Source organism: Zeus faber (assembly GCF_960531495.2).
Source record: "Zeus faber genome assembly, chromosome: 18".
NCBI lineage: Eukaryota > Metazoa > Chordata > Actinopteri > Zeiformes > Zeidae > Zeus > Zeus faber.
The window spans coordinates 16,124,205-16,145,170 of record NC_137210.1 but is presented as its reverse complement, the minus strand read 5'-3'; the positions used below and the strand labels follow the sequence as shown (position 1 = coordinate 16,145,170).

General features: G+C 42.7%; 2 protein-coding genes across 3 annotated transcripts in view; one reads left to right on the top strand and one right to left on the bottom strand.

The window, feature by feature from the left end:
* The window catches only part of osbpl6 (oxysterol binding protein-like 6), a 39,992-nt gene extending 29,792 nt beyond the window's left edge, over window positions 1–10,200 (top strand). For both annotated transcript variants that reach the window (XM_080019249.1, XM_080019248.1), the window contains exons 13-22: window positions 521–608; window positions 1,410–1,663; window positions 3,290–3,427; window positions 4,672–4,735; window positions 4,902–4,980; window positions 5,903–6,047; window positions 6,154–6,298; window positions 6,896–7,022; window positions 7,639–7,761; window positions 8,125–10,200. In XM_080019249.1, the coding sequence (XP_079875375.1) occupies window positions 521–608; window positions 1,410–1,663; window positions 3,290–3,427; window positions 4,672–4,735; window positions 4,902–4,980; window positions 5,903–6,047; window positions 6,154–6,298; window positions 6,896–7,022; window positions 7,639–7,761; window positions 8,125–8,236 (1,275 nt within the window). In that variant the 3' untranslated portion in view covers window positions 8,237–10,200. The remainder of the gene's footprint in view (window positions 1–520; window positions 609–1,409; window positions 1,664–3,289; window positions 3,428–4,671; window positions 4,736–4,901; window positions 4,981–5,902; window positions 6,048–6,153; window positions 6,299–6,895; window positions 7,023–7,638; window positions 7,762–8,124) is intronic.
* A 914-nt stretch (window positions 10,201–11,114) lies between these two features.
* prkra (protein kinase, interferon-inducible double stranded RNA dependent activator) lies at window positions 11,115–17,433 on the bottom strand. Its single transcript, XM_080018745.1, has 8 exons — window positions 17,291–17,433; window positions 16,594–16,769; window positions 15,719–15,800; window positions 15,530–15,608; window positions 14,918–15,035; window positions 14,709–14,803; window positions 14,432–14,594; window positions 11,115–13,202 (listed from the first exon to the last, which is right to left on the bottom strand). Exons 1-8 carry the CDS (start codon window positions 17,347–17,349, stop codon window positions 13,045–13,047), a joined length of 930 nt encoding a protein of 309 aa, XP_079874871.1. The 5' UTR covers window positions 17,350–17,433; the 3' UTR covers window positions 11,115–13,044.
* Window positions 17,434–20,966: the final 3,533 nt, after the last annotated feature.

The following is a 20,966-nucleotide window of genomic DNA, read 5'->3' as shown; positions in this document are numbered from 1 at the left end:
GACTAGTCCAGCCGTGTCCTAAAATGCAGAGCTTTTTCCTCATCTCCGGTGACTTCCGCTTTAAGGTTTTCAGCGATGAGCCCGTTCCTCGTGAAGGCAGTTTTGTTTAGTGACCATAAATCATGAGAAAGGAAGATTCACGTCTCTCCACCAAGAACCCAGGATGTCTTGGTACAGTAGATATTTGTATTGGGGTTTTTTTTGTTTTTTTTGATCAACGCTTACCCTTTCTTAAAACCAGCAACACTGTGCTTCTCCGTGGCAGCGTCACCGGCCCTCTTGTGTTTGTTAAAGAGCGTGAAAATGCTGCAGTGTCTCATCCCGTGATTGCTGCAGTGGGACAGACAGCCAGACAAAATGCTGCTGCAGTTTGCTGTCCACTGGCAAAATGCAGCGTGCTACCATGTGTGTGTGTGTGTGTGTGCGTGCGTGCGTGCGTGCGTGCGTGCGTGCGTGCGTGCGTGCGTGCGAGTCTCCAGCGCTGACTCACCCCCCCACTCTGTCCCTCTTCCCCGCAAAGGCCTCGGATGATGAGTCATACGTCAGCGATGTGAGCGATAACATTTCGGAGGACAACGCCAGCGTGACCGATAACGTCTCCAGACAAAGTAGGTTTCCGATAAAACAACGACAACAACAATAAAAAATAAGTAGCCAGAACCCAGGATGCCCAGCCTTCCAATTGGAACGGGGAACTAAGTGATTCCACCGAAAAGATCAGGAAATCCTTGTATTTGGATGTGGAAAATAAAATGTGTGAAAGATTTGACAACCACACACACACACACACACACACCGAGTGTACCCGGCAGTCCATTCATCAGCGAGGCAGGTGACTTTGCAGCGCCGCTCGCTGCCAAGCGGGACACTCAGGCCTATGAAGGCTATCAGCGCCATCCGCTCATATTGCGTCTCCTCAGGCCGGAGATACCCAATGTTCTCTTATCAAGCCTGAGAAGGCTTGGACAGTTTTAGAAAAAAAAAATTCTGATTTGCCATAGGTCATTTAACTTTAGGTGTAAAGTTTGGGAATTACAAAAAAAAAAAAAAAAAACCTTGGAAAAGTTGGAAGAAAGTCTGGTCCTTGAATAGTTGAAGAGCACTCATTGATGTAGCGCAGCATATATGAAACATCAGGTTTATACTAATCAGTCAGAAATTTTAGGTCACATATACTCATTACCTTTACTTTAGACCACAATGTTGTTTATTACAATATTTATGTCTATGTCCATAACCTGGGTGTCTGCAGGTCCTTTCAAAATGTCTCAAAAAAGTGTAGTTCAAAAGTTCAGTTAAAAAGTCATTTAACTCTCTGATACCTGCACCGACACACCTACACCCTGACGACAACATTCCATAAAAAGACGACGACGGTTGACCTCCAATGACCGCCTCTTCATCCCCAGTGGCCAACGGCGACTTTGCGGGCAGCGCCTTCCGTAACGGGCGGCGCATCTGCCTGGCGGCACCGTCGCCGGACACCAGCAACATCAACCTGTGGAACATCCTGAGGAACAACATCGGGAAGGACCTGTCCAAGGTGTCCATGCCGGTGGAGCTCAACGAGCCGCTCAACACGCTGCAGCACATGTGCGAGGAGATGGAGTACAGCGAGCTGCTGGACAAGGCCGCCGAGACCGAGGACCCCTTCGAACGCATGGTAAACACACAAGGGTTAAGGCTTAGAAGTGTGACGTGTATTTGGATAAAAACAAGGAACTTACGGGAAACACCCATTATCATCAGCTGTCGGCCGTATCTCAGGTCCTCCCAGGGTTCATGTTTTGAAGGACCTTGCCCTTTCCCAGACGCCCGCTCTGCACCGGAGCACAACATATTTGGTGGAGGAGGGCGAGAGAGCGACGAGATGGTGGCCGCCGAGGGTCATTTCACTTATTTCGAACTCCAAAAACGTTGCACTCAGATTCCGATTTTGAGGAATGTAGCTTTAATGCTTGTGGTGGAAATTCACATTTACTACTTTAATAAATGAACCTCCAACCTCGGTGAGAATACAAGTAACAATAACTTTATCGCACGCATCCGGGAGGAATTCTAACACCTCTTTGTCCACAGTGGTCTCTTATAGGGCTCAGCAAGACATCCTACTATTTAGGAATTTACATACAGAGAGAAAAGGGGGTTGTTGACCATCCCCTCTGGAGTCAATCGAACTTATCTGAGGACAGTGGATGATTGGGGAAATGGTTCCTTGGACTGAAAGGACAATGCCCAGAAGGGGTCGTAAAGCTCAGCCTGATAACAGCTCATGATAGCACTTCCAGTGACTCCCCCCTCCGGTCGCACGCCGATCGCTTTGACCAAATAGCATCAACACAGTAGTAGTTAAAAGATCCAAACAGACATTTGCTTTCAAGCGTAATACGATCATACAGTCGTCGTCGGTCATTTTTCCACCGCATGCTTTAGTCTGGACTGGACTGTCCAGCAGTGGGGGAAGAAGTACTCTCACCTTCTACTTCAGTAAAAGGTACCCTTGATACAAAAGGACTCTAGTAAAAGTGAAAGTACCACATTGGTATGTCTACTAAAGTTAAAGTATATCAGCACTTTCTCTTGACTCTACTTAAAGTATTAAAAGTAAAAGTACTGGTCAAATCCAGTGCCATGATTCAACAGAGCCTATAACACGTCATAAGATCCTGAATATAATTGACAAAAAATGGTATAGGGTGAACCACTGGTAAATATAAATATAAATCCAGATTTAAAAAAATGTAGTAGAGATATCTGCATTTAAATGTGGTGGCGTAAAAGTCTTTGAAACACTCAAATATACTTATAGTAAGTACATTCTCGAACTCAAAATTTTCCTCGAGAAAATCATTTCTTATTACCCGTTGGGCATTTAAAGGAGTTTCTTTGAGAAGGGAAGGATTCAGCCCAGTGATCATCACAGCAGTCACTTCAAATCCATGTGAATGAGGGTTTCAAAATCCCAAACCCTCAGTGCTCTGGTTCTTGTATTTGCCACCGGGGGCCTGATGTGAGGAGCCAGAGGGTCTCCGAGGGTCCGCATCACCGCCGACCTTGGTTCCCCCTGTTTTGCCTCGGTGTGCCGTCCCCACAACGCCCCCTCTGCATGCTAATGTCGGGCTTACTCATTACAAAGCCTATTATTATAAGCCTGCTAATCCCATCCTGGGTTTGTTGATTGTCTTGTCCTGTCTCTCTCTCTCTCTCTCTCTCTCTCTCTCTCTCTCTCTCTCTCTCTCTCTCTCTCTCTCTCTCCCTCTCTCTCTCTCTCTCGCTCTCTCTCTCCCAGGTCATCGTTGCTGCTTTCGCAATCTCAGGCTACTCATCGACCTACTACCGAGCCGGAAGCAAGCCATTCAACCCTTTACTTGGAGAGACGTATGAATGTATTCGTGAAGATAAGGGCTTCTGTTTTTTCTCTGAACAAGTGAGTTCCCAGGTCATTCTGTCCACATCGTTATAAGATAATATGTGGAAAAAACAATATTTGGCCAGTTTAGACTAAAGCTGCTTTCACACGTGCACTGCAATCCTGAAATGATCAGGACATTACCCGGATGAGCTGTATGTGTGAACCCAAATGTCCGAATCATTTGACCTGGACATTACCCAGCCAGCACTCTAATAAAAAGTCTGTATAAAGTCTGATTGAGCAGTATGTGTGAACAGAGCAGGTAATTGTCCAGAACATTCACAGCGAGTGAGTGGGCGTGTTGTTACGTGTTGATGACGTCTCTATCATGTCTCAGTTAATTTACATTCGTGCGGATCTTCGTGGATGGAGCGTAACCGCTTCATACTCCTTTCCGCTTTCTTCATTATTTCTTTACACTCTGGTTTATATTGCGGATACGTCCAAACACATGGAGTATCAACGCAAGAAATGCCCAACTACTGATCAGTCTGTAGCCTCGTCTGGCATCTTTTGTGTGCTGTAAAAGTGTCTGCAGCGTCATTGCGTCACGTCCTGCTTCGTGCACGCTTTGCCCAGGCTCCGCCCCTCGTCTAAACAAAACAGGTTATTTCCAGGTGGTGTAAACGCATCTGACATGGGCAATCTCCGTTTTTTGCTACAAGTGTGAAAGGGCAGCTCCGGACAATGTCCAGATAATCAGATCCGGACATTGTCCTGAGTGCATGTGTGAAAGCAGCTTAAGATTAGCAAGTGAAAGAAGTCACAGACTGAATCTGAAATCTTTGTCTGTCTTGGTTTTTCCTCTCATCTGACCCTCTCTGAACCTTCAAATTACCTGTCAAAATACACCAATTACATGATTTTGTTATTCAGATTTTCTGATTTTAAGTCAACTACCTGGCGTGGAAGCCGATGCACGTACAATTCTCTACTCTATGCAGAATAATTACTCCTTAATTAAAACATTAAACGCGAAAGGCGAAAAAATAAACATTAATTGGAAATGTATGTGATATTCACCGCATAGTGAAACGCCCCTTTATCCTGAGAATCTGTGGGAGCTGTGGTGTAGCCTGGTCGTCTGAGAACCTGTTGTGTAGTGTGTGTGTGTGTCACTCAGATTTGTCTTTGAGTATATTTTGTACTTTGGCTGCGAGAGAGCCTCTCCCGCAACTGTGTGCTACGCACGTGCACCGCGGCCTCTCGTCTCGGTGACGGCAGATGTCAGACGGTGGCTATTTGATCTTCCCTCTCAGGTGAGCCACCATCCTCCCGTCTCCGCTTGCCACTGCGAGTCCAAAAACTTCACCTTCTGGCAAGGTAGGCCGCAGCCTCATTAGAGGAGGAATCTTTTGGGGCACGCCGGAGTTCTAATTAGCCTATTTGGCATCTGGCTGCCAATTCTTCTAGATGGGAACAAAATGGATCCTGTTCACACCGAGTTCACGTGGAGATAAGCATGTGTTTTTTGATGTGTCTGTTCTAGATGTGAGGTGGAAAAACAAATTCTGGGGGAAATCGATGGAGATCCTACCGATCGGAACGGTGAATGTTATGCTGCCCAGGTATCTACGCCGCTGTTTTATTCGTGTCGTTTTCATTTGTAGGTAGTATCCCCACTGAGACCGGATCTCTTTTCAAGGTAGAGCGATTGAAGCCATCCACATCCAGGACACACGCTTCAGTGAATCGCAGTTATCGATAGATCAGTTAGTAAAAACCTGTGCGGGTGTCACGTCTACGAAAATGGAAGAAATCGCCGTAGTCAGCAAGAGGAGCAAGTGCCTGAAGTTTGACCTTGCGCTGCATTTGGCTCCAGCACCATGACGCATCGTAACTAAAAACCCCTTTTTAGAAATTCAGAGGCAGTGTGAGGGACAGGGAACAAAAGAAGATCACTCCATATTGGATATGGATATTTGGGCCTAAATTAACAAGACAAGTCATTTGGAAGTCCCCATAAAAGATATTGAGAAATAATCCATGTATCTCGCCACAATTACCCCAGAATGTTAGACCCCTCCATGAACTCTGTATCTTTTGGTCAATTTAGGTTTCTGATCTTTTTTTTTTCATTTTCTTTAAAAAAACAAACAAAACTATGCTGTCAGCAGGCTGGGCATACAACACAGGGGTGTTCTACGCCAGTTCATCTGAAAGTGGGGTTGAAATGATCAGCTTGCAAAGCCGCTCTTTATTTAAACACCAAGAACCGCTCACAATAACTCTGTCCTTGGGATGACCTGTGGGATGACAAGTGTCTGTCCTTTAAATGTGTTAAGTTTTGAAAATTTAGAAATACACACTTTATATCATTACATATTGTTACGCTACTTCATTTAGCTGACGCCGTCGAAAGCAAATTACAATAAGTGCATTTTTCATCATTAGTCGAGTCCACATCACTGTCTGCGCCAGCAAAGTCTTCAACCAGATAAAGTAACATAAGGGGAGTCACAGTTTTTTTTGTTTGTTTTTTTTTTTAAGGTTTGGCGATCACTATGAGTGGAACAAAGTCACCACGTGCGTCCACAACATCCTGAGCGGGAGGCGGTGGATCGAGCACTACGGGGAGATCACCATCCGAAACACCAAGGGCAGCGCCTGCCTCTGCAAGCTCACCTTCGTCAAGGTGAAGCACGTTGACGAGCAATTCGAAAATGAATGACGGCCAAATCAAAGCTAAACCGGCAACTCGGACCCTTACCGTGGACCCTGACCGTGTTTGTCTCTTTCAGGGAAACTACTGGAGCTCCAACGTGAACGAGGTTCAAGGCTTCGTGATGGATCAAGAAGGGAAGGTCGTCCACAGGCTTTTTGGAAAGTGGCACGAGGGCCTGTACTGCGGCGTGCCGCCCTCCGCCAAGTGCGTGTGGAGACCAGGTGAGCGGCGTTATTCTCACCGAAACGGACCCGAGCTCCGCTGAGCTCTGCAGATCGTACTTTACCGTCCATTTTCATGGAAATCATGGGAATCATATGTTACTTTAAAAAAACAACCTCCATACAAACTTGCACTTCTCAGCTCTTCCTAAAAAAACACCACTTCCTCATAACCATGCAAGAAAAAATATAAATAAAATATATATATATATATATATACAGTATATATATATATACACAGTATTGTGTTCAGACAAAAAATAGACAAGTAGTTTGCCATCAATTCCCTCCTGACAACATAGACCAAAATGTTGTATATTTGTGTGTGTATATATATATTATATGTGTGAGTGTGAGATACCCCCAATGTACAGGAAAATTAGGGGCTGTAGGTCAAAGCAGAGGATGACTCATAAGCTCACTTATTGTCATATATTATTATTTATTCATTAATTAATTTGACTTGAGATATTTTGACCTTGAACTGCCCTTTAAGTTACCGTTGGATATCTATGAATATTTGGGGTTTTTTTCTTTTTTTTGTCAGAAGTAATACAAATTTAAACATGAAAACCAATGTGTTGTCTTCTCCGTCAGGCTCCATGCCCACAGACTATGAGCTGTACTACGGCTTCACCAGATTCGCTATTGAGCTCAATGAGCTTTGCCCCGAGCTGAAAGACGCTCTGCCGCCCACGGACGCCAGGTTCAGACCTGATCAAAGGTACTGTATCACACCATTTCTCCATCTCTCCACCTCTCCGTCTCTCCATCTCTCCACCTCTCCATCTCTCCAACATGCAGACAATGGTAAAACATCACCAGCCACAGCGCTGTGTGTTGCTGCCCCCCGCTGAAAGAACTCTGCAGTGTTTTCTCAAACCCCATAATTGCAAAAGTAGTCTTAATACACTGTGCGGCTCTGAGTCCGCAGTCATTTTAATATTTAAAATCTGTGATGTGAATGTTAAATTAAAATGTGTTTTTGTTAAAAAATTAAATACAATTTAAAAAAAAGTTTTTAAACGCCTGCTCTGTATGTGGTCTCACCTGTATGGCCCCCCAAAAAATTTACATTCATTTTATCCTTCTGTAACGATATCAACACTTACAGTATATTGGCTTTTTCCGGTAGGCGTGGAATTTGGTACCTACTGAAGCTCTCCAAAAAATATAGTACTCCTTTTTGAACCATGAAATCCAGTCACAATGACTTCGATATCATTTTGATGAATACTATTGTCATTGAAAGTCGCGAGATCGCCAAATTTCCCGCGGACTTTCAACTCGCACTCTGCCGCGACTCCTGGTCTCTCACGTCGCTCTCCTCCGCCCCGCAGGCACCTGGAGGAGGGCAACCTGGAGCTGGCGGCCTCTGAGAAGCAGCGCATCGAGGACATGCAGCGCGGCAGAAGGAAGGGGAACGAGGAAAACAACGTCAAACACCAGCCCCGCTTCTTCAAGTAGGCACCAGAGCCGAGCAGAGGAAAACCAACAACACACCGACACCGACACCGCCCAGGCTCCGCAGAGAGCTGCCGTTGCATGAAAAAAAATTGCCATATGCAATGAATATTGTGCAAATATTAACAATTCACGTTCTGACAAAATATCACAGCTGCGGCAGTTTTGCCCTCATGAATTGGATGCATCTTCCGGCTTGTGCATGTTCAGGGATTCCAATTTTTTAAAGGATTATTTTTCCATAAATGTTTTAAATAAAATAAACAATTTCAGAGCATTTCTGCTGTGTGTACCACAAGGGAATCTATTTTTAACCGTTCAAAGTTGTATTATTCACTGACAGTCTGTTGTTTTGCTCCCAGGAAAGTGGTGGACGCCAACCAGAGGGAGCGCTGGATCTCCAACAACACGTACTGGGATCTCCGCAAGAACCCGGGCTTCATCAACATGGAGTCCACCTTCAGCCTGTGGTAGCACAGGGTCCGGAGGCGGAGGAGGAGGAAGAGGAGGAGGAGGAGGCCGCTATCTATGCACAATAAAGTTGTTGTGATCACCGCGTACAAAAAGACGAAACAGACTTCAGCGTGCGACGAGAGGCGAGAGAAACTGGCGGAGAAACCTAGAAACCCGCCCGTCGCCCCCCGACGACGGCGGCGGACGTCCATCCATCGAAGCTTTCCTCTCGCCGACGTCACCTCCATCGTGCTTCGCAGGAGCTGGGGACGCCCGGGGCGACGGCCTCGAGTAATATCACGTAAAATGATCCCACGCCGTTTGAACTTTTGGTATGTCTTTGCCTTAAGAAGTCACCCGTCAACATCACACAATCGCTTTTTACGTAAAGAAAAAAAACAGCCATTTAATTTCCGAGTGATTTTGGTTTAGACGAGTCATGGGCGTAGGCCTTTGATGACCTACCGTACGTATCAATGCATGTTTAGTGCAGCTTTTATTGGCACTCGCCGTATTATTCCATATCGACGATCATTTGTTGTAGAAAAAAAAAAGAGGTATTTTTGTAATATATATCGGACTCATAGATTTACACAAAAAAAAATGGTAAAAGTGTGAATTGGCAGATTTTATTTATTTTTTGCCTTTTACTATCGTCGAACTGTACCATAGCAGAGCTCTGTCATGGGAAGCAATGAGCGGGAAAAAAGTGATTTCAAACGGGAAATAGTGACTGAAATATTTTATTTAATTGTCATTTTAAGAGGCCGCCGTACACACAGTTATGAGGCAGGACGTAGTCATGACAACGAAATCCACAAAATCCACGTAGTTGACCGATCGCTCCTCATGCTGTCGTTCCATGCCTCGGTGTAAGACTAGAGACTCGGTAAAGTCAAAGTTTACACATTTCCATGCTAAATGCTTGCGTAGATCACCGTCACTCCACATATGACGGGCGTGTCCTCAGTCTGATTCTGTCTCCAGGACGTGTCCAGAAACACACCTTCTGGACTGTTTCTCCCTTATTTATTTTCCTTTATTTTTTGTCGTTAGTACCATTGTAATTCAAGATTACAGACTACAAAGTTATTCAAACTACTTTTTTTTATTTTATTTTATTTTTTTATATTGTCGATTCAAAGCCAAAGACTTTTTTGGATATATAGTCAATAAGACATCACATAACTGATACTGATACACAACTAATGTGATCAAATCCCCAGAGAATTTACTGCTACGATGTGGGCCTCTGCAAAGCACTGGCTCCTCTTTTTTTTTTTTTTTTTTTTTTTTTTTTGTACGTTTCGAGAATAATTGCAAAAGCAGAACAGTTTTAATGATCCGATTTGAGTTGCTGCGTTTTATTTATCTTAATGTAAAATATCGACACATTTGGTTTTTTAATCGACCCACAGAGAGGCATGTAAAACATAACCGTACTGTACATTCGGGTGAATACGTGGAGATTCTGATTTCCTTTTTTTAAACCAGACGGGCCAAAGTCCAGAAAGGGAGCGAATCGTGATGAAACTGTGATGACGCTGACAATGATTCAACGCAAAACTCATCCTGTGCACAGTCCACATTGTACTGTAGATGACCAAAAACCTAAATAAAAAACAAAAAAACAAAAACCTAGAACCGCTTTCCGCATCCATGTTATCAGGCGGCCCCGAACTTTAGAGAAGTAGTTCCCCGATCACTTAGTCAACGCTGCGACTCTTCAGCATCGATTCCACTCGCTGTGCCTTAACGCATTTATTAATGCCTCACGGACTCACTACCGACCACAACACCACACACCCCGCTCTCTGCTCTCAAGGGACGTCCGTGCGGCTGGGAAAAGAAGGGACGGAATGTAGTTTCACTTTTGAAGTCTGTAAAGAGTAGATGTCTCCACATGTGATATCTAAGGGTGGGAAAGAAATGCTCATTTGACTGTAAGATGCTTGCGTATTAAAGATGTTCTTCGTTCCGTTGGTCCCACGAGTAACCGTTGCACTTATTGGTCATCTATTGAATAAAAAAAAAACAAAAAAACAGGATATTGATTTACCCTCACTTAAAAAAAAAGTGGGACTTTTTTTTTTTTTTTACTGGAGTGATAAAAGATCATCTCTCTTGGAGGACAGGAACTGTACTGTGTCGTTTGGTGGCGGATTCAAACCTCTAAATTAGTTCCATAGAAAGAAAAATAAATGCAGCGATGCTTTCTCAATCCATCTCGGAAGAACTGACCGCGAGGACGCTCATCAGCTCCACTTGCATGTTTATACGACCATCGCCTGCCAATGAATGTTGCGAATGCCTTACAAAAGGTTTCTTTCTTTCCCCAATTGGACTTTTTAATGGTTTCTCGGACCGACAGCCCAGTTCCCCCAAAATCCACTTTCAGATGGGTACCTTCTAAAGTGCAATTTTAATAAGAACATATCTTTCCATGGACACAGTACACTGCTGCTACATAGTGCTTGTTCTAATAAAAAGAAGAAACTTGTGATTGAGGAGTATGTCGTGTATTTCACTGGAAAATATTTAAAACATTAAAATATGGCCGCACCAAATGTGTGGCCAATACCAACCGTATTACGTAGGATTTGTTCAAATAATATGTATATATTGTATATATTTATATATTATGTGATATAAAACTCGACTTGTGTCATGTCATAAATACCAAGAGAAAAATAAGTTTGTTTCTTTAATTCATCGACATAAAAAGACATGAAGAAAGTTTAGTCCATGTTTTAAGTTGTTTTTTGTTTTTTGTTTTTTAACAGATGTCAACATGTAACAAGGATTAATGCCACTATGTTGGACTAAACCATTGAAACATATTCAACTATTCTAAAATAACTAGATAGTAAGAATACTTTCTCATAAGAAATTCATGAAGTAGATGACACCGTGATTTGATTTATTAAATATAATGACTCACTCATAAACCTGCACACACACCCACACACCAATAGGAACATTGAAATGACAGATGGATGTCCATAAAACAGGCTCATTAGTATTCTAATATTCACACAAAACCAGTTCAATCACCACAATAAAGTTCAAATGATCCACATTTCAACCACACTGAATCTTTAATTCATCGCCAAATTAATGCAATATTAATAAACACTACAAGCTGGTACGTAAGGTACATTATCAGTGATCTGAGTTAAAAGTACTTATGAATGTTTACCAACCTCTAATGGGAAGCAGAAGTAAAAAAACCTTTCCATTTATGCAATGTTATTCAATGTAAAGGACATGATTCTACTCCAAATGAAGGTACACAGGCAAACTCACAAAAGGATTGCGCGGCTTTTCTCAAAGCATTGTGGCCACGCAAAAAAAATAAAAATAAATAATAATAATAATAATAATAATCTGTTTCGAGAATAAAGTTCCGGTGCGAGGGGAGGCCCCGGCCAACACAGGCACCAAGTTCAGAGGCGCTATAGCCCCCGGAGCCGAACTTTGTGGACTTTGTGGAGAGTGAAATATATTAAATGAACTGTCATAATTTCTACATTAAGAATCGGTGATAACTACTATTTAAGTAAAAATGTAAATATATACACATTTAATTCCTGTAATAAATGAACTATGTGGTAAGCGAATGTTTTATTATAGATGCTCATATTATTTAAATGTTTTATAGTCAATGCACATAAACCTAAAAACACAAAGTACATTTTAATCTAAAGGTATAACGTGTTTGAATCCACGCATCTCGGCAGATCCGCGATCATAGATGCAAAACAAGGGCAAATTGCACTCGGCAGCAAAACTTTAAGGCCGTGTTTGCGCTGGCATATGATTAGGGCCCCATCTTTTGTGTATCGGACGCTGAGATGGGGCTGATAGCGGGCTCACTTGATGCACAATTCATGGTGCTATTAGTGGGTGCCATCCATTTTTTGGGAATTCTCCCCTCTCTGTGCACTTTATTAGGAACACCTGTACACCTACTTATTCATGCAATTATCTAATCAGCCAATCATGTGGCAGCATTACAATGCATAAAATGCAGATCGACCTTGGCATGATTATTGGTGCCAGACGGGCTGGTTGGAGTATTTCTGTGACTGCTGAGCTCATGGGATTTTCACGCACAACAGTCTCTAGAGTTAACACTGAATGGTGGGGGGGTGGAAAAAAAACACATCCTTTGGTTTCCTTCCCAATCACCGGATCTGACTCCAATCTAACACCTTTGTGATGTGATAGAATGGGAGATTCGCAGGGTGAATGTGCAGCTGACAAATCTGCAGGAATTGCTTGATGCAATCTTGTCAACATGGAGCAGAATCTCAAAGGAATGTTTCCAACATCTTGTGGAATCCATGCCAAGAAGAATTGAGGCTGTTTTGAGAGCAAAGGGAGGCCCTACCCAGTATTTAGTAAAGTGTTCCTAATAAAGTGCTAAGTGAGTGTATATAAAGCAGACACTTACAAAGCATCTGAAAAGGTGATAAAGAGGTGATCATATAATATACAAACTTAATTACACGCTTTATTTTTTCGGCGTTACATCCGATAGTCGGGAACAGCGCAATTTGATGACGAATTCTGAACGATTGGAATTTCCAGCTTAAAGCTTTATTTCATGTTTTAGAAACGTCAGAACGTAGCAGGTTCAAATACAACAAACTCAAAATAAACTAAATGATGCACTGAGGTGATCTCAGGTGACTTCAAACAGTCAAGCATATGTAGTTTTACATATGTTCACAACAACGAAAAATAGATAAGTCTCCATTTGGACCCTGGATATGATGACCAGTGGAAATAAATAAAACATATATGTACTTGGAGGTTTCTTATTATTATTTGACGGAAGCCATGATCTTGACGTATTGCAGGGCGCTGTGGGCGGCGTCGTTCTGGGCGTTTCCACAGGAGATGCCGGTGCCGTGGCACACGGTGACGGGGGAGGTGGAGAGCTCCACCAGGCACTGGTACTGGCCGTTCACCGTCAGCTCGTCTGCCGGGACACAACCACACGCTGAGCGGCAGACTCACGGACAACTCTCGAGATTTACTTTAAAATGATGACGATTTTGGCAGGGGAGGTGGAGGCAGTGCGGCAAAGCGGGTCGCGCAGGAGGGACTGGCGGCTCAAATAGGCCGGCCCACAAGGGCGTGGAAGCACGTGGCGCCGCCGAGTTGTCCGACAGAACTAGCTCCACCAGCCAGGCCTCATCAATACACCACTCAGGTCATTCAAATGAAACCACCGTAAAACACATCCGAAATTTATTGATACACATATGCACAGGGAATGTGAAATAATTCATTTCAATATTACGTACACAATGCTGAATATATTGTTTTTAACTATTATATTATTTTAGGTGGGGTTTTTTTTGTGATTTTTTTTTTTTGCATTTTTGTGATTTTCTTGTCAAAAGATTCATTACCGTAACACGTCCGTTTTTTTGATAAGAAAAGCACAGAAAAACAGTAAAATAATGTCATAGTTATCGTTTGACACAAAGTGGGCCATGTAGTAGGCAGCACTGTGTACTTTGATCTTTTTAATGACTGACTCCACATTCTCTTGTGATTCAAGATTCAAGAGATTATTTGTCACATACATATACATACAGTCAGACAGTATAAGCAGTAAAATGTCATGACACCCGGTGATAACGGACAATAAGCTCTATAAGCTCTAAAAATACTAAAATGTGCGTAATCGACACGAGGTGCTCGCGCAGGGGCGGCGCCATGATCGCGATTCTGGGTTCTATAATTACATGTTGTAATTACTCACAGAAATACCACAACGCTCCTCGCACCTCACGGAAACTATACCCACCAAAAATGTAATTCAAATGTAATTCACGATAAAAAGTCACCATTAAAATGACGTTAAGTTCAACTACCATCGCAAACCTCTGTAAATATGTAAACCTGCACATGTACTTACATACAACAAGGTAAGTCATAACAATGACAAGGTTTGGTTTAAAGTAAAAAATAAATGGTTGTTTTAAAGGAAAATCATGTATAAGCAGTTTCCCACAGCCAAACTTAGCAGACTCAAATGAAAAGAAAAAATTGTTAAGTATCGACAAATTCCTCCATAATAGCCCTCAAGACAAATTATTGCTAAATATGTTCACCAGTTCATTTGGGACATGGTTTTTGGCGGTTTCATGAGAGTGACCCGCTTGATGTAAGAACCGAGGGTCGCCGGGTGGAACTCACCGATGTGGAAGTAGGACGTCTGGAAGCCCTGCTCCGTGGACAGATCCTGCATCATCTGGACGTAGTCCGTGTTGGGGATGCTCAGCGGGTTCCTCCGCAGCGACGACACCTTCTCCCCGGAGGAGTTCTGCAATGCCTCGAATCTGACGCAGGGCGTGGGGTTCTGCCAAGTCCAAATTATTATTTACACTCCCGTCGTTATCGTCGTTACCCCCCCCCCCCCCCCGTGCGTCGCGCTCCGAAACCGTAAAAAAAAAACGAAGCGCGTCCGACTCACCCATGTGATTTCCGAACAGCCGGACAGGCTTTGAAGCTTTAACACTATTTTCTCTGCCGCTGCCTTTTTTGCCGCTTTTTTGGAATTTCCCATGCCTGTTGAAAAAAGCATTGGGGAGGGAAGAGGGATGATAGGGCTCCACCGTTTCAACCGCAAACACCTGTATTTATAGGGATACTTTCAGCTAAAGGACCCATTTCAGCGCGCACCGGTCTCGGACAGGGACTCCATGTGGCACGTCACAGTGAACTCTCTCTTGTGTGGGGGTCCGGCTTCCATTTGAACTGTGTATTCGGGGCGACGCCATCCTCTCTGCAACGCCAGCTCCTGGTATGGTCAAAATATTCAGACGTACTACTTGAGAAACAATCGCGTTTTTTTTACACTTGCATTGCATTGCAGCGCTGTAAAAAGCGACAGAAAGCACAAACACGCCACGGTTTTGAAAATACGAAACCCCAAACAGACTCTATGCAGGACAAGGTCCCGCTGTCAGAGAACCACACATCAAACTGGTATGATCGACAAAATGTGATCATATCTTTGCCGAGCCAAACATTAAGACAAACTCAAGATTTCAGGTTGAGCAGCATCCAATAATTCCACTGAACTAGACATCAAGCCCGTTGAATTACTATTAGGCGAATTTGACTAGGAAATGGTTGTTCTCTGTGAAACATTATTATTATAACACTATTATATTACTGCAACATAATTAAATGCTGGGAACGAGGCTGCCTTCAGCGAATCATGTTCTCTCGTGTTCTATGGGAGAAAGGGCCACTGCGTTACCGTTTTACAGACGTAGCACAAACACCCACCTGCAGGATCCCCACGGAGTTGGGATGGTCGCCGGCTTCCGCCGGAACGCCGTTGGGTTCCGGTTTAACCTGAAGGCTCCTGCAGGGAACCACATCGGAGATCACAGATCTGCAGGGTGTGTCAAAGCACCCGGAGCCGAGGCTCAACTTGGTGCGACGTTTAACGGAGGTAAAATGGAGGTGACTTACATGGAGCCGAGGGTGACCTGCAGGATGCTTATCGCCGACTCTGCCGCCTGGTGTTTGGCGGCTTTTTTACTGGTTCCCTGACCTGAGACACCAAAAAATTAAACAAAGAGCTTCTGATGCGTGTCTGCCCATCGTCTCATTCGTCAAGAGTGATTTCCTTAGTAAATGTCATCTTGATATTCATTGAACTTGACGTGTGCGCTTCCAGGGACTGTGTTATAATTGGATTTCATTAAGATATCACCAGGATGTTTTTTTGGGGACAAGGGCTGGGTATCGTTGAAAAAATGTCAATATTGGTACAGATACCTTGACTTTAACACAGTTCCTAAATGCTAAGCTTTTCAATACCACCCACCCCAATCCGGTAATTTTTTTTTTTTTTTTATATTTACTATTTTCATAATGTTTATAAAAACAAAAAACACGTCTGACAAGCTTTATAATGTTTCTCTCAGTAAAGGTTTTTGCCTCACTGACACTTAAGAGATGTATTACCTTGGTAACTAAATTGGGTATTGAATCCCCCAGAATGTTTTGGTACTTGATAATTTGGTCTATACTGTAAAAGTATTACATTTAATTACGTATCCCTACTCAAGACACTTCAGAAGATGGTACTTTCCATCCGGTGATAATCCTTTTCTATTAATGAGTTTAAAAAAATTAATTCTCAGTTCTAATTACCTCATAACCGTAATGAAAACCACACATGTCGGTGTATAAAGAGTTTAGCCTCAGCGGGAAACGAAATCCACAACAGATATAAGGAGACGCCGAAGCAGCCGTAACAACTTTACCACAAGTGACCGACAGCCCCAACTGGACGTGAATTCCCGTGCAAACGTCGTTAAATGCAACACACCACACCCTACCTGAGCAGATCACGTCTCCCATTTTAACTTTGAAGATGAAGGTGGGGTGGTGCGCTTCCCCTTCAGCCTTCTCCATGGAGTACACGGGAAGGCTTCCGCTCTTAGTTCCATACTCGTGCAGGATTTGTATGGGCGTCTTGCCGGTGCCCGGCCTCGGCGGCTGCTCCGCCTTCAAGCTGTGAGAACACCACACGTAGGGCGAGATAAGATTTGGATTTAATAATCCGCGGGGAAATTGAGGTGTTACAGCAGCAGAAGCTCATAAAAGAGTGCAAGGGGAAAAAGTAAGAAAAAAATATATATAAGTCAATAAAATATACTCAAGTTAGCTGTTGTAAGAGTTCAAAATGCCCCAAATCACATTTTATTTTTGAAATCAATCTAAAGGTGGCCATGGTTGTAGCCTTAAAATATTGATTTTGAGGATTGTGATGGAAATGACCAATTCCCCACAGTGGGGAAAAACTGGGTCTTTGACCTGATGCACAGGAGAAAATAAAAACAAATGGTGTTTATTATCTTCATTAGTTTAGAGCACAGTAGTTATGGACGCATGAAACAACCACCTTATATTAGACCTTGATGGATAAATATTTGGATCCGTCCACGGATACATATCATGGGATATTAAGGGACATTGGTGAACATTTTCTCCATAATGTCTGTCTGCTCCGGGCACGGTGGGTACGCTACCAACCCGGGGTTCGGGGGGCTGTTGTTTGCTGCTGGTCCGTCTTCCGTCCGCCTGCCTTCCATCGCGGGGCGGTCTCCGATCTCCTTGGGTAGAAACTCAGCGATCGTCCACAAGCAGCATTTGAATTTCCAGCAGCGTCGTCGCGCCCGGAAAGTTGTCAAATTTCAACACAATCACAATCCGGGTCAGCGGAGGGTCAACCGTGTTCTTCCGTCCAGTCACAAACTGCGTGCTGCCACCTAGTGGTGAACCACAGCAAATGTAACGGGTTTTATTATTATTATTATTATTATTATTATTATTATTATTATTATTATTATTATTATTATTATTATTATTATATATTGTTAACATGTTCATTATTTATTTATCTGAAAACGGATTGCGATCAGATCGATTCCATTTTTTTAATATTATTTTTTTAAACCTGAGATTCGGTTTCAAGACGATGCTATTTGATTCATATAGCCTACTGATATTGATATTGAAATACAATTATTTTTCTTTGGTGTTAAAATCTGTGAGCTTGGAAATAACAATACTCATAGTAGTATATATATAAATATATATATTAAAAAAAAATAATATTATAGGGAGACCTACTACTTATAACATAAGTTTTAATGAAGAAATTGTAGTATATCTAAATCCACCGCACTCACCGATGAATAAAATGTGTATTCTGGGCGGTTCTGAGATGCCGCTGTTCAAGTTTGATCCAGATTGGTCCATTATTGTGGAATCTTCTTCTTCATGTTCTTTCGGCTGCTCCCGTTAGGGGTCGCCACAGCGGATCATCTGCCTCCAATACCTTCTGTTCTGTGCATCTTCCTCCCTTACACCGACCGCCTGCATGTCCTCCCTCACCACATCCATATACCTTCTCGTTGGCCTTCCTCTTTTTCCTCTTGCCTGGCAGCTCCATCCTCAGCATCCTTCTCCCAATGTAACTCTCATCTCTCCTACACACTTGTCCAAACCATCTCAAACTGTTCCTCTCTCACTTTTCCACCAAACTGTTCAACCTGAGCTGTCCCTCTGATGTACTCATTCTTAATCCTGTCCGTCCTTGTCACTCCCAACAAAAATCTCAACATCCTCAACTCTGCCACCTCCAGTTCAGCCACCTGCCTTTTTGTCAGTGCCACCGCCTCTAAACCGTACAACATGGCTGGTCTCACTACCGTCCTGTAGACCTTCCCCTTCACTCTCGCTGGAACCCTTCTGTCACAGATCACTCCGGACACTCTTCTCCACCCACTCCACCCTGCCTGTACTCTCTTCTTCACCTCTCTCCCGCGCCCTCCGCTGCTTTGGATGGTCGACCCCAAGTACTTGAACTCATCCACCTTCTCCACCTCCACTCCTTGCATTCTCAGCTTTATGCCACTCTCCCTTCCATTCAGGCACATGTATTCTGTCTTAATCCTGCTGACTTTCATTCCTCTTCTCTCTAACGCATTCTCCATGCTTCCATTATTGTGGAATAGTTTAGTAAAAAAACGTATTTCATTTCATTTTATCATCACAGCCTTGCAGTCTAGTGATTGGTCGACAATCGCAACCTCACTAAGGCTGTGGCATGTGCAGACGTAACTGATCGCAGACAAAATTGATAAAAGGTGTATTCGGGGCAGTTCCAACATGGCGTCGTTCGAGTTTCATCACGATCGGTTCATTATTATGGAAGGAGTTTATGATCAACAATCAAAACCTCACAAGATGGTGCCCCGCGCAGATCAAATAAACCCTTGCGCGCATGCGCAAACTGACGGAGTACACAGATGACGTGATATATACAGTCATGATTGGACTTTATCAAAATGAATACCCAAGGATAACTAAAGGAAAGATACAAACTCTTAACCATACGAAGTTCCAAGGTGACAGGTATTATTTTATTACATTAACCTTTATTTTGTTGGAAAAAATATGTTTCAAGATTCCAGATTGAAGAGGTTTATTTGTCACCTACATATATTCATACATATATGCATTGAAATATCTTTGCAACACACCCGGAGATTATGCACAATAAATTCTAAACCGAACATAATAGCTAACCTTATTTCTACCTGGCAACCAACTGAAACTAACTGATTCCTAAAACGTAATGCAGTTAGTGAATAGTATCATATAAAATAAAATAAAATAAAATAAAATAAAATAAAATACATTTAAATAAGACTCATGAAGGTAATACCGAGTGGGGGTACAAAATAGAAGTAAAGGGAATAGAATTATGTATATGGGATAGGCTATTTGTAAATACAGATATGTGCAGTAAAGAGGCATGTGAATAAAGTGTGTTTTGAAAAAAAGATATACAGTACAGTATACAACAGTACGACACAGCAATACAGTAACACAGAACAGAACAGCAATACACCAGAAAACTATTTGATTAAACAAAGCACAGCGTATTAAATGTTATAAACATATACACTTGTGGGGACAGCTGACACGCACTAGAGTAAGTTATACAAAATCAAAACCCATAACATCACTGTCAGCATTTATAGACATTCCATAGATATCAATGTTTACAAACTTCCTGAATTATAATTACTGGGAACAATAACCATAAGCAATGACATAATACAAGGAACATGTATTCATTGGTGTATGCCTTTTAAAAATATTTTCATTCTTTTTGTGTTTTTGGGTTCCCTTCCAGATGTCTAAAAGATTTGTAACAATTACAACAACAATGTGTCGCCCACTACACACAACTCATTTCTGTTTCTCATTGCTGCCTGTGGCTATATTTGTTATTATTCTGGCATTATCAACTGTCAAAGTGTCTGCCGCTCATAAACCACCAAATCCACGGACATGAATGAAGGATAGTTGTATTTGCCTTATGGCAGTCCATACATGCAGTGGTCCGTTTGATCCACATCGGACCGCATTTATAGGAGTTCGTTAAAAAAAGGTTTAGTCAACTCTGTCAGCGATATCAAAAGGTCGCTTAAAAACATTGCAGAATACTGACTGGTCACAGAGAATCGTTTCTGTGTCATCATTACTCAACACAGCACATCCGTAGCCAACTCACAGCACGCACAGCGGCTGCTCGCTGATCAGATATGTTTCATTCAATTAGGAAAATAAATACATCTACTATTAAAGGGGAAAAAAAACACTGTTATTATTGGATTTGTTTGGAGAAACAGGAACGCGATGCCGCGGTGATTGGAGATTCTTTTATTTTTATTTTTACAACGGCATTAAATACCACAAAAGAATAGGAGGAAGCAGCCCAATCCAGATTAACTCACGAGGAAGGTGCTGTGTTTGGAACGTCCATAATGTAGCATAATCTTTGTTTTGTTTTTAAATAATTAGGTTAAAGTATCACCAGTAGACAATCGCGATGTTTAATTGAACTTTATTAGCCTTGAAACAAAGTGCAGTTGTTACGATCACTGACTCGGAAGAACGGATTTAAACCCAAGACAAAGGCCAAGGTTTATTCCAAAAAACAGGCAGGGGTCAAAACCAGGAGATGAGTCAGAAAAGGCAACCTTATCCGGTAGGGAACAGGCAGAGAATCAGGATTGAAGCAGACTCTCTTGGTCGCCTGGTTCATCATCTCCGTCCTGCCATTGGACTAGGGATGCAAACCGCCCCCAGTCCAGTGAAGAGGGCTGCATAATATGCGCCGCCAGCAACTCCT

What these genes read in the sequence shown, in the direction of transcription:
- prkra (XM_080018745.1), bottom strand. Translation starts at nt 17,349, where the DNA reads ATGGAAGGCAGGCGGACGGAAGACGGACCAGCAGCAAACAACAGCCCC. An exon ending in ACTCCGTGGGGATCCTGCAG is followed by an intron (nt 15,036 to 15,529) that starts GTGGGTGTTTGT and finishes TGACCATACCAG; the next exon opens with GAGCTGGCGTTGCAGAGAGG. An exon ending in GGAGTCCCTGTCCGAGACCG is followed by an intron (nt 14,804 to 14,917) that starts GTGCGCGCTGAA and finishes TTTTTTCAACAG; the next exon opens with GCATGGGAAATTCCAAAAAA.